General features: G+C 34.6%; 1 protein-coding gene and 1 long non-coding RNA gene across 4 annotated transcripts in view; one reads left to right on the top strand and one right to left on the bottom strand.

Moving 5' to 3' along the window:
* Positions 1 to 95: 95 nt before the first annotated feature.
* LOC117244953 lies at positions 96 to 16,483 on the top strand. The gene is made up of 5 exons (XR_004498978.1): positions 96 to 591; positions 2,464 to 2,543; positions 3,527 to 3,570; positions 13,348 to 13,590; positions 16,403 to 16,483. It is a non-coding gene; the product is annotated as an uncharacterized LOC117244953 (long non-coding RNA).
* FGF7 (fibroblast growth factor 7) overlaps positions 12,700 to 16,515 on the bottom strand; it is a 29,663-nt gene continuing 25,847 nt past the window's right edge. For 2 of the 3 annotated variants that reach the window (XM_015638650.2, XM_015638648.3), the window contains exon 4: positions 16,171 to 16,469. In XM_015638650.2, the coding sequence (XP_015494136.1) occupies positions 16,275 to 16,469 (195 nt within the window). In that variant the 3' untranslated portion in view covers positions 16,171 to 16,274. Of the gene's footprint in view, positions 16,470 to 16,515 lie in introns of all 3 variants that reach the window. The other variant, XM_015638646.3, reaches the window with a different exon arrangement.

The following is a 16,515-nucleotide window of genomic DNA, read 5'->3' as shown; positions in this document are numbered from 1 at the left end:
CCTCACGCCCTGCATGGGCTGTTCCGAGTTTTGTGTCACAAAAACCTGGCCAGAAACCGCTTCCAGCTACCTGGGCAGCGGGGGAGAATCCCGCCGTTCCCAGCTGGGCCCGCGCCAGGTGTTTACTGCCTTGGGTGCCGTGCCCAGCGCTGTCGCCTCCGTGAGGCGGCACCGCCTGGAAACCGCTGGGGTGTCAGGCTGAGGCTTTGACTCTCATGAGAACTCCAGGAAAGATAGATCAGAGTTGTTTTTTTTTTTTTTCCCCTGTATTTTTTCCCGTCACCCAGTAGTATCCTTAGAACATATTTATTGACTGGAAGAATTGTACCGCTGCATTCCTCTCTGCTTGTTTTGCAGCTCTCTAAAGGGACTTGGGATCTCTTCTGTGGGGTTCCTTGGCCTGCTTGAGGATGCTGCTCCACTGTAACATTTACTCAATATTCAGCCTTTAGGGTGAACTTCGGCTAGCTGCAATCTTCACAGAGCTTCCAGCTTGTAATACTGAGTACATGAGAATAGTGGCAGATTTGTCACTTTTTCTTAGTGTGCTTTTCAGAAGTACATGAATAACAATAGTATAATATTGTGGAGGTAATGAGAAGAAAGTGGAAGTTCTATCTTTGTGATTAAGTGCCTTTACGTATCTTTTTCATATTTAGTATGTTTCTTAACTACATGTGTAGTATTTTGTGTATTGGAAAAACCTGCAGTGAACTTTATGCAATACTAAGAGCTTTGACTGTCAGTTTTACTTTCTAAAGTTTAAATAATTGCTAATATATGTTATCTTGGAGGTTTTTAAAAGACATTTGGGTGAGAACAATTCTTGATGTCTATCAACATAAAATACAAAAGCCTCCTATTATTTTTGAAGAATTACTAGTGTCTCAAAATTTGGTGAGTCCAATTGGCTTATTGTTTTAAGTACCCATGTGCTTGGAGAAGTTAACATGTAGTAGTCAGGTAGTAGTCAGGTGCTGAGCAAGTATTGGAGCTTAGCAAATATTTCCATACTGAGAATTGAGTGTAGATTTTATTTCCAAGACCCTTGGGCACTGCAAAAGAGCTTTGTAGAAATAGCAAACCTTGAAGAGAGCAGCCTCTCTCTGCTGTTAGCAGTTAGCTTTCATTTTTCTTAAAGCTATACCATGGAGGAAAACGTGTGCCTGCTGTACAGCAATTTTCTGTGGTTGGAACTGGTTGAGTGATACTGAATCAAGCTTTGTTTAAAAGATTTTATCAGGCCATACCATTACTAACATAAGAGAAAGTTTTGAACCCTGAGGCAAAAGGTTCTGAAGGTGATGAAAGGGAGAATAGTTGCTTCTGATTTTTTTTCTTTCTCTCTTTTCTTACACTAGTAAGGAAATCTTTGACTATATATGCCTTCCTGGTTTGTTGAAGAATTCAGTATAATGTGATTAACAGTGATTAACAGTGATTTGTCAGACTGACATTCTTTTTGGAAGAAGCAGGACATTCCTTTTGACCTGCCTGCATTATTTGCAAGTATTGATTCACTCAAATCTTGGAAACCAGAAAATTTGCTCTTTTGAGCTTTGAACTAGAACTTTTTCCCCCGTTGAAACAAAGAAACAAAAAATGTTTGAAAATATGTATAACATTTCATTATAAAATTCCATATTTTTAAAAAAAGTTAATATCTAGGAGGAGGAACCTGACATAAAAATGAAACGCTTTAATTTAGGATAATATCAAAACAATTTTTTAATTTGCTTTACTTAACCATTTTACTCTGAAATCACAGCATGTGTGTATTATAGTTTCAGTGCAGTCAATAACATTCCAGTGATTTAATTTTTTTAAGAAATAATTTGTCTTGCTGCCCTGCTATTAAAATAGAGCATGTCAATGTCCTTCAGCAATACCAGAGTGCTTAAAAACACATTGATTATTCTGTGTTTAATGCTTACTAAATTATTTCAGGAAAGTGAAATAATGAATTTGATGATCAAGTTCAAACAACTACCTTTGGTTCCAACAATTTGCTCAAATATTTAAGCTTCTAGTTTAAATTCTTTGCTAGATCAAGGAACAGTTTCCTCCTGTGCTTCCAAGGCTCCTTCTCAACAGATGGAAGGCATTACTGGCCTTTCCGAGAACTTAAATTGCACATGATTTTATTTGTCTCTTTAGAAACATAATGACCCTTTTTTCTTGAGTTATCTCCTTCTCTAACTAAAAAGTTATAGTCTTTTTAATTACTCTGTGTCTGCTGTAATGGGCCTCCCTGGTCTATTTCTGTTTTTCTGTCTCTTTGAGATGATGTAATCCTCTCTGAATGCAGTACATGAGAGAGGAGGAAAGCACAGTCTGCATTGCAGTGTTGCCAGAATTAGAGATTCTTAGATGTAAAATACATTTATACTTGTTTGTGATTCTTTATGCAAAGTAAATCTCACAGATTACTTAATTTAAACTTTTCATTTGTATAATTTTCAGACAAAGGTGTTTTACAGTGTACTGGTTGCAGAAGGAATGGCTGACTTTTGTCTCTCTTAATGAGCTTTACTTTTGGGTGGGTAAGTTACAAAAAGATTATTCCTTTAGTGTTATATATAAATGTCTGTATGAACATCAGACAACTCTCAGACTTGGAGAACAGAATAAACACATGTCTGAAGCACAGAAACATGCTCAAAAAGTGTTCTCATGCCAGTGTGGCCCAGTGTAGCTAGAGGAACATCTTACTGCCCTTGAACAGAGCAGCCGGCAGGCATTGGCCCAGATAAGTGTTTACAGCTTTCCCTCAGCCTGTGAGTGTGAAGTGTCAAGTTGATAATTTGAAAAAGCCTAATAAACTAAAGTCCCAGTCCTGCCTGGGTTTTAGGAACATTTTGTTTAGGCCCAAAAAAATTGCAGGCAAATGTCTCTGCAAGCATGTTCTCTACGGATCGTGCTGTTAATAAAGGAAAGGTGACCCTAAAACGGAAACTTTTAAGCCTTCCAATCCTTCCAGTGATACAGGGGCCCTGTACACTTTGTTATGTTTTGTGTTTATAGTCACATTTAGGTGTAGATCCAGATATATATAAGGTCTTTGCCTATTTGGAGCTTTTAATCAATAAAATCATCAATCCAGCCCCTATTTCTTGCTAAACCTGGCTAATTTTTTAAGACGTTGTTACTGAGCAATTTACTACAGAAGAAAGATCTGACTCAGAAAAGTGAGAGGTGAAAAGCAGTATTAAATTTTTAAATTTTTTTTTTATGGATAAGACAAGAAATATCAATTTATTTTTTTTCCCCTTGGATGCAGAAATGGAATTACACCTATCTCTGTATGTTTTGTAGGGGGTAAAAAACCCCAGCTTGAAAAACTACTTTTGTTGCTTTACATCTCTAAGAGTATCTTGTAGTCGCCTAAAATACCAGTTTTAGACCTTTGTTCCTTATCTGAAATATATTCACAGTTCATGGTGTGAATTGTCTTAGTTGAAAATACTGTTTATTTTATTGTGTGAAACAGAACTAATTATGCAATAAGTATTTATATTTTTTTCAGGTTCCCAAATACATTGCTGAGGAGCCAAATGGAGAAATGTAGAGGTGAGTTTCTTTAGCTTGCATTTAAAGAAGTACACAGCATTCTGTCTTATGGATATGGATATGGAGTCAAAATACCTCTGACAGCAAATTTTTCTAGGATTACACAAATTCAGATATACTGGGTAATGGAAATTCTAAATACTGTGTAAATATGATGACTGCCTTCACCATAAAAAGTGAAAATATTGGGGTTTTTTACTCAAATTCAGTGGGAATTAGCTATGGCTTTAAATACTTTAGAAAAGGCAAAGGAGAAGTCACAGCCTTTTCCTGTGAATTCAGGATTTTAAATAACAGTTGAAAAAACCAGGGCTGATTTGGCTTTATGTCTCTGCTGCCTTTGTGATCTGCTTCAGGCAGTGATCCCTGGTCCTGAGCAGGTTGGTAACTGCTTGTTCAGGGTAGCTTTCTCCTTGGGAAGGTCAGTTTGGGGCAGAGTCAGAATTCAAGACTCTGTGAAAGGTCAAGGTTCTACATAGTTTTATAATTTCATCTTGAATTGGAAGTGTATAAGCTTTCATTACTATTTATCTTTAACATGTAAATGCTTAATGTAATAAAATACAGACTAGATAAATATACCTACTTAGAGCATAAATTAAACCAGAAGTAATTTGTTTTACGAACAAATTAGAATTCTCACTATAAAAATGTTTTTAAAATTTCATAAGTAGCTATCAAAAAATACTTCTGTTATGCTGTAGAATCAGTAGCATTATATTAGTACAGAAATATATACAAAGAGGAGCAGATTCCCAGTATTCACCAGATCATTATCACCAACATAAAACAACCTCTCTGAAATTCTGGCTTTTGACCTTTTTTGCATATTAAGTTGATATTATTAATACAAATTATTATTTTTTGCAAATCAACCTATCATCAAATAGGATTACACTGATTGTATTTCACATTCTGTGTTGAAATAGTTACTAACTGATGAGAATATTGTAAATATTCTGAGTGAATTTTGACTGCTTCACATTATTAAATGAAGGATACCTAATTCCTGTCATTTGTCCAAGTCCAAATACTGTCAAGCTGATAAAAACAAGTCATGCAGAGTGAAGGGTAGATTTAAAATTCAGGTGGTTGAGCAGCCTTGAGAAACTCTGTGTCTGAACACTGAACTATTGATAGCACTTGCTACAAAACACATTGTTGTGGGCAACAGCAATATTTTTGAGGAAAAATGTTTAAAACACACTCAGAGAAGCATGCTGGTTGAAGTTTACAATGTAAATCAGAAGTAATCATTAGTTCTACAAAATAAATGTCTTTTTTTTTTTTTCTCCATAAAACCTAATGTCTTGACACCCAAAGAATGGCCATAGATCTTACTGCTTGCACTGGGTAGGAATCTGAAAAGAGTTTATAATCTACAGCTATTCCTTTTAGAGACATTTGTAATGCACTGACAGATGCTGATGATGCTTTCTGAAATGTCTCCTTTGGTGGACTGAAAATTTTTTGTTTATTTGTGCTTAAAGATGTGCAAATACACCCAGATAAGCGAATAGCACTTCTTAGGATCAATTCTTGCCTCCTAGAATGTTAATCCAGTGTCTTAATCTACTTTTTAACTGTGTTTATTTACAATATTCCTGTTCTTACATATTTTTAATTCTGTTATAAATTTAATACAAGAGGTGTGACTGGATACCTTACTAATTTTGAACCAAACAAAAACATTTTGTGGTTTAAACTTTAGATGTTTAGACTTTTGGCCTTAGGTTTACTGAAAATTGAAAAAAAAAAAATCAGTAAGTTGAAGGTATCTGGCAAATGCAGATCAGTCCCTGTATTTTGACAGCCTAACATTGCGATACCCAAAGAAGCTGCTTTTGTTCCTCTCAGTAAAAGCTAAACATTCCCCTTGCAAATTTTTCCCTTCAGTATTTCTGCAAGCTGAAAGAAGTTCCTATATGCTTGTGAGTTGCAAATTAAAATCCTTGTACTTTTTACCTTTGTCTAGTTATGATTTGCTTTGTGGTTTTAGGAGTTTTTAAATCCCTGCATTCAGTGTATTGAATATATTTTTTGTTGTTTTGATAAAAAAAATTGTTCTCAGAGTCTGGTGAAGTCTGTTTCTCTCAAAATAATCTATTGCAGTGCTTCAGGATTCCTTGTGGTTGTGGTTTCTCCAGAAGTTTAACATATAAATCAATTTAAAGTGTTCTTAGAGCTGCTATTATCAAACAAATAATCTGCATATTCCACAAGTACAAAAATGCAAGAGCTTTACTCATGCAGCTCAACTGCATCAGCTGTAGGTCCAAGATTAACTTTTCATGTAACTTTAAGGAGCTATAGTTGAATGTATGAAGAATTAGTTTAGTTAGCAGGTTTATATCATGAATCTTAAAATAAACTTTTAGATTAAATGGACTGTTAATTTTACTTTGCTTATTGTGTAATGGTGCTAAAATTTATAAAAGTTATGAGTTTGGAATATTTAAGTTAAGAGCATAAATCAAAAGTGTATGGGTTCTGTTACCTCAGGTGTTCACTATGCTCTTTATTAAGGAGGAAAATATTCCTGTGGCAGGAGGCTGTGATGTACATGGGCTTTGCTTCAGTACATCAATTCTCTCTTAGTTGTTGGCTGATAAACTTAACATATGCTTCAGATAATGCATGTCTGTCAGTGCTATTCTGAATAGGAACTATTTTAATATACTCAAAACCAATTAAATGCTTAGAAGTTGTTGAAATGTGTAGAAAAACAATGTGTTGGAGTAGGAGAGGGCACTAATTTAGAGATATATGTGTCAGTGCTGTTCCTTTGTATCAGCAGTGCTTCACCCCAGATAACTGTGAGCATTAACAATGTTGTGCATCACTGTTCTGCGCACAACCATATCTGAATTTATGTGGGTATCTGTGCCCTGATTCTTCCCCGCTTTGAAGCCTATCCAAGAGCACTTGTTTGACATACTGGCAGATTTTGTGGCACATTTTCTTCTTGTTCCCAGGGATGCTAAAGATGCTTTTTCTCAGGTAAGAGTACCAGTAGCATTTTCATTGATACACGAGTAGCTGCTGCATTTTGGCACATAAAAGTATTAACGTGACACATAAGCCAATGTACCTGCATCCAGATTGGCAGCTTGGAAGCACATGCATCTATGTACCAGAGAGAGAACAACCAGAACTGGTGAGGGAAAGCTGGAAATTATCATGTGCAGTCATCAAAGGGATTTTTTTGGGAATTACACATAATATAATATGTGAATAGTAAAATTAAATTATAATATTAAATGATGTCATTTTTAAAAGCTTTTTTTCTCAAGCAGGAGTTCATTGCAATTGCTACAGTTCACTTGAATATTTTTACATTAATTTTAAAAAATTACAATATTAAATCTCTTTTGTAGACTTTTTAGATATGGCATTACATTGTCAGGTGTATCCTGATTGCATACAAGTTGCTTTCTTGGAAGTATTTGTTGTATACTTGGAAGTATATGTTGCTTTCTGGGAAGTATTTCATGAATCTATTAAATATTTTGATGATGACTTTAAGGAGGGATTGGTAGACTTAGTTTTTCAGTGGGTATCAAGTACTGGTAGTATTTTTCCTCTCCCTGAGGCATATTTTGTCCAGACTACCAGCTGTGCATTTTAGTGAGTCTCTCTTGCCTTTTTTATCTGTTGCTTTATGTGTGTAATGCCATACATGTACACATACATAGAAAATGCAGTACTAGACATACTGGTGTCAAAGCTGGCTTTTTCTGCTCAGTAATAATAATTATGATGAATTCATAGTGTTGGTTGTAGGTATATAAATATGAAGAAAAACAGTTTAAAACAGTAACCTGGAAAGGAATCTGAACTAATTATCCATGGCGTTAATCACAGAATCACTAACTTGGAAGAGACCTCCAAGATCATCGAGTCCAACCCAGCCCTAACATCTCAACTAAACCATGGCACCCAGAACCACATTATTTGTCCTTAAGAAAAACAAAACTGGACCAAACATCTCAAAATGCTTTTTGCTAAAGCAACTGTTTGTAGGTGGCCTTGAATATATCTCTCTATAAAAAAACCCCACACTTTTTACAAATATTCTTATGGAATTCAGACTATACCTGCCCTAGAAATTTCTATTGGAAGTAATATAATATAACCATTAAAGGAAGTAGTATTATATTACCATTAAATATCTGCATGTTTTGACAGTAAAAGTTTATGATTTTTAGATTGCATATGTCATTTGATATCCATTCCAAAACTTAGATTTAGAGCAGATTTCTATCTTTAGTGCTCACTTATTTAGATTTCACGACAATGTGGATTTCATTATCTTGTATGTTGAAACTGATTGACAAATGCAATAGAAATATGTTTTTGAAGTAGATGTAAAATACAGAAATATTTTCTCAAAACCTTTGTCAGTCACTGTTTGTTGGGCAGGATTTTCTTTTTAGTTACAGACAGAGAAAATTGTATGTAAGAAAAGATCGCCCTGAAAAATTTAATTTAGAGAAGGTTTATATACATCAAAGTTTTACATACTCCAAACTCCTAAAGGGCCTTTAACTTGGAAGAGCTGGATAAGCCCATAGCATTCTCTGTAATGTGTAACCACTATAAACAGATAATGGATGGACTTAAGTGAAATTTAGTCAGACCAGAAAAAAATCCCAGAACTCTAGGAGAATGCTGCTATGGCACAGATTCTGTGCCTGCATGAAACTTACAGTGTGGGAGCTGTGTAAAATTGTAGTGGAATGAAGACTGAAAACCACGGAACAAAGTAAATTAAGTATTGCTGCGAGAATAATTCGCAACCTCAACAAAACATATGCAAATGTATTAAATTACCAGAACTGGAACAACCACAAAGTAAGGATATTCACCCATGTGCAAACCCAAGCAGAAGCAGAAGGGAGATAGCAAAAACTGTTCTGGTTGACTTTAAGTATATGAATATAATTATTTCAGTTAACAGGCTTGGATCTCATGCCTAAAGTTGACAGTGGCCATAAAAATTTCCACATTGGAGACAGGAAATAAAGCAATTTTAATTTCATTTGGGGATATTCATAGGGTGATTTTCAAAATTCACATAAACATTTTTCTAAATTAAATTTTTTTTAATTTTAGGTCTAAAACTAAGGAAATGTGTGTGGAAGAAATGGAATCTCAAAAGCCTTAAGGCTGCCACAGTAAATCATACTAGTAAAGATGCTACTGCTAAAATAAAAGCTGGTGCATCTGCCAGTTCTGCAGCCGCCAGTCAGTCTTGTAAATATTGTAAACACACAGTGCATGTGACCATAGATTTTTGGAATAAAACTTATGGTCCCCTGCAAAATCTGAATTGTAAACATAAATTATTACTAATATTTTTGGTTTATTTTGCACAAACTCAAAATGTTAAAGCAATTCACAATGAATTGTGAATTGTGAATTTTGATCGCCTCTAAATATATATCCTTCCAATATATTGATAATTTATTGATAATTTGATGAAGCTGTTAACAATATTACAAAGTATTTAAGAAGCTTTTAATGCTCCATCTTGGTTTGATTTATCAGTTTTCTTATACTAATGACAATGACTCTTTTCTATCTGGTACCTGGATCACATTTTCAGTATGTCTTGCACTGTAGTATCTTTTACTCCCATGTCTTTACTATCAAATGGATCAGACCTTGTTTTTTATTCTTTCAGTCTCATCTTCTGTTCTTTCTCATGGCCACTATTTTAACTTCTTTTTTTCAACCTTCTTCTGCTGATGTTGCTTCTAACTTGCTCCCCTTCTGAATGTTATCCAGCATTTTGTTCTTTCAGGGTAGTTTCTTCTTTCTTTTCTATTTCTGAAATGACTGTTTTCCTTCAAGCATCTACGGCCACAATTTTATGCAACCGATGTTCTCTTAATCATTTTTGTCAGTCTGCACCAACTGTAACCATAACTTTTCCTATCCTTGCCTTTTTCCCCCTCATTTGTTTTATTTTTATGGACTCATGTGCTTTTTCTGAATTAAGATCATTCCCCGTTCATCAAGGTAGGAAAACCTTATTTTTGTTGCAGAGTAATTCAGAGGAAAATATCTGAATGAAAACTTGTAAATTTGCATTCCAAGTCTCCAGCCCCTTCTGTTTTCAATGATACCACTCTAATATGTTTTCTCTACAATTAGGTTAAATGCTTAGGAAAAGATGGAGGGCTGTCTCTTGTGTCTGTTAACATTAAGGAGAGGAGGTTTGGAACATGCTGTACTCAGAAATCCTGAATTAATGAGGTACTGTAGACATGCCAGAGGATGGGGAAGTGTTCTGTCATGTGCCATAATTTCCACAAAGCTTTCTCTTGTAATGTGGATGTAAAAGAGCTGTGTGAGGCTATCTAAGCAAGGAGGAGAGTTCTTTTTGAGTCCTAGCTGAAGGATTTAGTCTCTACAAATGAATATAGCTTTATAGAATCATTGTATAAATTAGCTATGCACAGCTGTGACTTAATAAAGTGAACTTATTGTCATTGTGTATTGCCTGTTAGCTTTCCTGAATAATTTTCCTTTTTTTACTTTAGTGCTTCTTTACAAGTACCACTAATGTGGTTTCTTTAAAATTGAAAGTCTGTGTTACTGTCATCAAGTTGCAGTCTTGAAAGGAAATTCTTGTTTACAGAATAATTTTTTGGTGTGTTGCTCAGTTTGCAGTACAGTGTTTAGAAACAGAAATATATCTGTGTTTTTGAACACAGGAACATTTGGGTATTTTTTTAAACCTAAAAATCTAAACCCAATGGAGACATTTGCCTGATTTTTATAAAATCCAGTGGTTTCATTCCAGTATAATCATATTTCCTTTTAGAGCGTGGAACTTCACTAGTATATAGAAACAAGAATATGAAAACAAGTAGAAAGTGATTATTTGTGAGGCAGGTTCAGTAAATCACCTCAGCTGTTGATTAACACTTCTGACCTGAGGGAGCCTGTTTGAATGACAATAATTTTGAAGTCTCTGCAACTGTTATCTTGATGGTTTTTGCCAAGATAAAAGGACTAAATTTTTTTCTATGAGAGTAAAGTAATAGGGAGAAGCCTTTCTATTTTAGCCCTTCCAATATTGATCTACATTATTGCTTTAGGCTTTCAGGGTGCTCACAACTTTGTTTAATAATCATTTGTTCTCATTCATGACCACTGAGAGGTTAGTTACTTGTTCAGATCCACTTTCGTGCCTGGGTTTTGGTGAAATCAATAGGAATATGGTGCATAGGCACAGTAGCTGAACTGTTAATGTATCTTACATAACAATTGAGTGTCCATGGCTTTCAAATGTTCCCTTTCCTCTTACAATCTCATCCCATTTTCCTGTACTGTGCAGTAACATCAGAATAACTCAAGAAGATAAACAGGCTCACCCTGTTTGCTGGGGTGAGCAGATGCACTGATCTGCCTGTGCCACAGGGCTGTCCTGGTAGCAACAGAAGTCAGTGTGGATGTGGGTACAGGAGCTGCAGCTCCTCTGCTGTCCTGGTGTGATTAGTCAGGTAATTTCATTAGTCAGGTAATCTGTGTATGTTTGATGTTTTAGCAGTGCATACCAGACTCAAACTTGTTTGTCTTACTTATCAAATAGAACATTGAAAGTGGCTTGCTGAAAGTTATGTAAGAAATCTCTAAACAGAGCAAGGTCTCAAAGGCTGGTAGATGAACCCGGAAAACTCAGCAGTCACTCACTAGCTGAGGACTGGATTCTTGTCCATCAAAACTGGTGCTGTCCAAGGTAATAGTGAATTGTGTTTATGTTTTGACAGCCAGCTGTAGTTGTAAAGGCAGTTGGTTCTGAATTCTGATTAAAATTACATGATATAACATTAGAAAAAACATTTCTAGGGGTAATAAAGATATTACTGGATTAGCTGGAAGAAAAGGATAGTGATTCTTCTGCTCTGCTCAGCGCTCGTGACACCACACCTGGAGTACTGTGTTCAGTTCTGGGCTCATAGTACAGGAGACACGTGCACAGGGGAGAGCCCAGGGAAGTGGCACAAAGGTGCATCTTCCCCATGGAAGCTGGTGCATCTCTCCCATGAGGAAGGATGGGGACCTGGGACTATTTAGCCTGGGGACAAGAAGGCTTAGGGGGAAGCTTAGCAATGTATATAAATTCCTGAAGGGAGCGGTGCAAAGAGAACTGAGCCATGTAACTTCTGTGGCACTAACCATTCTGTGACAGATTTATGCATTTCATTCTAATTCCTCTGCTCTTCTGGTTAGCACTGAAGTAAAATAATTCTTTTCATGAGAAAGTAATTTCATCTGAAGTGAGTAATTTTGGTTTTCCTTCTGTATTGGATTGGTCTTTTCAAGTGCCAGGCCTCTAAATAAGAGTTTCCCTAATGAAACAGCCAATCTTGGTAAACTAGTATTAGCCTTCCTGGCAGAATTGGAGAAAATCTCCCTTTTTAGGCCTGGAATGTAAGTGGTTATGGAATTTCAGTGTCTGGAATGCTTGAGATTTACAAGCTAGCTTTCCTCACACAGGTATGGTCAAGTTATTTACAGACCTCAAGACTTAACACTTGGTAATTTTAATACTATATTAATCCCACTCCCCCCAAATACTTAAAATTAAATTTTGCTCTTTTATGAATTTTAATGTATGATGTTAAAAAGCTTTTTTAGTAATTTTGCTGGGGCAATATTTATATGTATGTTAAAAATGTTAAAATCCTTGTGCCACTCTTAGAATATTTTCCCCATCTAGTTTCTGCTTTTAGTACTGTCCTAATCTTCAAAATTATCAGCATAGAGAATTTAGCTTCTGCTAGTAAATTCCCCTTCTCCACTGTATTAAGTAAATGTGTGATTTAAATAACTGTTACCTTATAAAACTGATCCAGTGATATAAACAATTGTACTTCCTTTTTTATTTGTTATTAAATGTTAGTTAAAAAAATGTTTCTAAGTATGGATCTCACCTCTGACAATGACTTTTCCTAATTTGTGGAAACTCATGTAACCTACCAGTTCCTTTTTCTGTATGTTAAGTGCTATGAAATCATTGTGGTCTTGGAAAACTTAGTAGTGAGGAGATAGATTTCATAGGCTTATGAAATATTTAGACTACTTAGATACTGGTCACTGAGTGCAATGAAATACTGATGTTCTCATTACTTTATTGATTTAACATCAACTTACATCTTGCTTCAGCTTATTAAAAGAGAATATACATATTTTCTTCAAAAAGTAATTTAAAACACAGACAAGTGTATTTTAGTAGTTAATTGATCAACCATTTAGTAATGTGAGTATTACAGATGCTATGCAGAGCCATGTTTTAAAGTACGTGCAACAGAACTAAAAGTAAGACTGTTTTGTACCATATTATATATTTTAAAGGTCATGGATATGGTCCAATTGTCATTTTTATTGTGTTATGGAATGTATTTACACCATTTTGCATACCTTTAACAACTCACAAGTTGCTAGACGTATGTTTAAGTATCCCCCAACAAGGATGTGTTTTGTGTAGTTGTTTGGAGGGGTTGTTTTAAGAAAAGTAACTTTCTTATGAAATCTTAGACTCATTAAATTAGGAAGAGTACTGCATACTTGTCCAATCTCCTGCTCAAATTAGGGCCCACACTGCTTGTACTGGGCTTTGTCCAGTCAGATCTTAAAACCCTCTAGGCATGGAGATTCTTCAGTCTTCTCTGAGCTTCCTCAGATGAGATTTGCTCATTTGTGTCCCAGAGTCTTTATCAGCAGTAATACAAAAATAAATAAAGAAAACCTTTCTAATTACAGGTCCTGTGTAATGGAGCATTTCTGTGAGATGTGAGTGGCTGATGTAGATGGCTGCTTTGACCACAGGAATTGTATTTCCCTTCTGAACCCCAGTCTGGACAGACTGTGTAGTGTCAGTGGGAAACAAAGAAAAAAGCTCCAGGAGAGCCAAAGCCTCTGAAGGGAGAGCAAGAAAATGACACTTGACCTTGGCTTTTATAACCCACTTTGCTTGGGTTTTCTTAAACTTACAATATTATACAGGTTAGTAATGAGCCATTTCCAGAAAAGTGTATCAGTTTCTTTATGTATAAATATATTTTCCTCCTACATGGTATATTGTATGTTGATGTTAAGATTGCATTGGATTGTGATGCAATTGATGTAAGAGGCTTTTGTGAGGATTTCTGTCATCTTTCTGAATTGGTGTTAAAATGTAATTCTTATTATCCTTGACTTTTAATAGTTTGCTACTGGAGATCATCACTGTGAATTTTCTGATTATTATTCTCTGGTTTTAGCAGTAAACTGTTTTTTTCCAAGTCAGTATTTGAGAATAGATTTTCTAAGATAAAGATACATTGAAAATTGCTCAGTTGTAAGGACTATGAGTGTGGTACTGACAAATTGCAGCATTTTCAGTCAGGTGTCTTTCTGGAAACAATTCACTCACAGAACATATTTCAATTATGAAAGCTGTAAAACATAAAGCAGCCTTGGCTTACCTCAAAATGGTGATAACATAGTGATTCATTATATAAAGCATTTAGCAGTAATTTGGATTCAGGATTTTTTTGACTGTATTTTTATATTCTTGAATTACATAAACAGAAGTTAGATTCAAAGAGCCTTTGTAAGATTTGGTTGTAAGATTTTTTACATATGTATTTATATATTAACGTGCACACATACATATTAATTAAATCTTCAGTAAAGCTTTTAAACACAAACAATCCTTATGGAGTTTTTATTTTCATTTTTATTTCAAAGCTTCCACTAACCTAGTTTAGATACAGAAACTTCTAGTATGTTAATGTTGATCATAAGTGTGAACTCTGTTTCCCTGTTTAAATATTCACAGAAGTAGTGCAGAGAGGTACCAGCAAAAAAGCTTCTTTTGTAGCACAGTCTGTTGTATTCAGTGAACAAGTGATAAACTAGTGAAAGCACAGTGAAGGTTTACTGATAGAGTTGTACTGACAATTTTTTTTGCATGGATCTGTTTATATCTTCTTTGATTTTTGACTTGCTAATATCATAATTGATTTTCAAATCATAATTGATTTTCAAATCTTGTTAAACAAGATTTTTTTTAAAAATAAGTATTTGTCAAAGGAAACTTGCCATTTTCTAAGAGTGCTCTTAAAATGAGGAATTTTCATGTAGGAAAAAGTGGTTAACTCTAGACACTTTTTATTCAATGCAGAGCATTTAAGACCATTTTTAATTAACTTGACTCTATCCCTGTCATGTCAGCTGCTTAAGCTAGTTTTTTGGTGATCTTTAAGTGCAATTATCACAAACCCAAGAAAAAGTGTAGCAAAACTGAGTTAAATGATATAATGCATAAGTCAGGTAGGGCTTAGTTGAGCACTTTCATAGCTAGAAAATTAGGATATCTTTTCTTCATCAGGTCACAGTGACTTGAGCTGTAGTTTCAAACTAGTCCCACATGCTTGCACATATTTCTATATCTGTGAGTGGAGGTTCATCTGAGGAATATTTCCAATGCCTGCTGGAACTGTAACCTTCTTTTACCTGGCATAACTTTGAGCATGCCAGTAATTCAATTACCAAGAGTATGTGGCATAGATTTTTCAAATTTTTGCATTGTTTCTTTTGAGATGTCCATTGTGTGATTTGCTGCAGGCTGTCATTTTTGTCTGCCATCCAATGTATGTTGGCAGGAGGGTTGTGTACTAGGCTTTGTGTCTGGTCACAGAAAAAAATTCATGCATCTCAGCCAGACCATTTTGTTATTCCTTTAGAATTAAAAGCATATGAAACAGATGCAGCTTAATAAGTATCTTTTTTATAAATAACATTTAAATAACTTAAAACAATAAAGTTCAAATACAACTTAAAATAAAGTTTAATGCTGTAACAACAGAAAAAGCATGTATAAGAATGGAAGAACAATATTGAAAGCTGTATGCCCTAACAGGAATTATACAAAAGATAGGATATGTTGCATAAAAAACCTTAATATGTCTGAATTTTTGCTCCATTGTTATATAAAATGTTAATTTGTGAAAAGTGAGATGAAGTACATTATTTATTCCTATTTTTATTTTACATACACTATTTGAAACATCTTTTAGAGCAGCATTAGGTATTTGTTTCATTAATAGATAGGAACATTTTGTGTTAGAGTAAACTTAATTTTTCCAAACTAACTCTCTTATCTGAATACAACAATAAACATTTACAAGATTATATTTTTTGATCATATAGTTTATGTATAGGATATCAGTTTCTTGGGGGAAGTATTTAAAATACTGCTCAGCCTCCACATTTCTATTGACTTGATAATCTGACAACTCATTCCAGCAGCCTTAAAGTCTGACATATTTTACACAACATTATCATCTGCTCATTATTATTATAGCAGCCATATTTAAGAAGCAGATAGTTTTTTAAATAAAATATTATCAGATAATCAAGTAATGACTTTTTCTTCAGGGTAAATTAATTTAAGAAACTACCCAGTTACAATGACTAAGATAATGATTGTACAACTCTTTAGAATTTTTTACAACTTTTAGTTAGTAAATCTGGTTTTGTGTATATTTTCAAATCTTTTTCATGTAGTCTCTCAAAAATAAACATAAATGCGCAAGTCCAGCTTGTTCAGTTTCTCAGTAGTATTCCAGCCTCTTTTGGTATCTTGTCAGTCTTCTTAAAATTAATCTTCCTGCTGGAACTAGTTCTTTATAGATCATTTGTAATTAGGATATTGCCAGAGGAAGAAAGTGGGATGCTCTGTGTTCTTTCTTTGTTTTTTTACCTTTCATTGGAACCCCTTTGTGGTTTAGTGTAACAAACATCTCCTTTCCTTTGTGTGTCCATTTTGCAGAAGCATATGTATTATAATGGTTTTCTTCAATCAGTTCGATGAAGTTGCAGTCCTCGTTGCATACTTTCTGTTGAGAGTAAATAATAAAATAAGGTAAATACAAGTGTCTTTTT

This window comes from Parus major, chromosome 10 (assembly GCF_001522545.3).
Source record: "Parus major isolate Abel chromosome 10, Parus_major1.1, whole genome shotgun sequence".
NCBI lineage: Eukaryota > Metazoa > Chordata > Aves > Passeriformes > Paridae > Parus > Parus major.
Note: the sequence above shows the minus strand (reverse complement) of the source record. Positions and strands in the feature narration are given on the sequence as shown.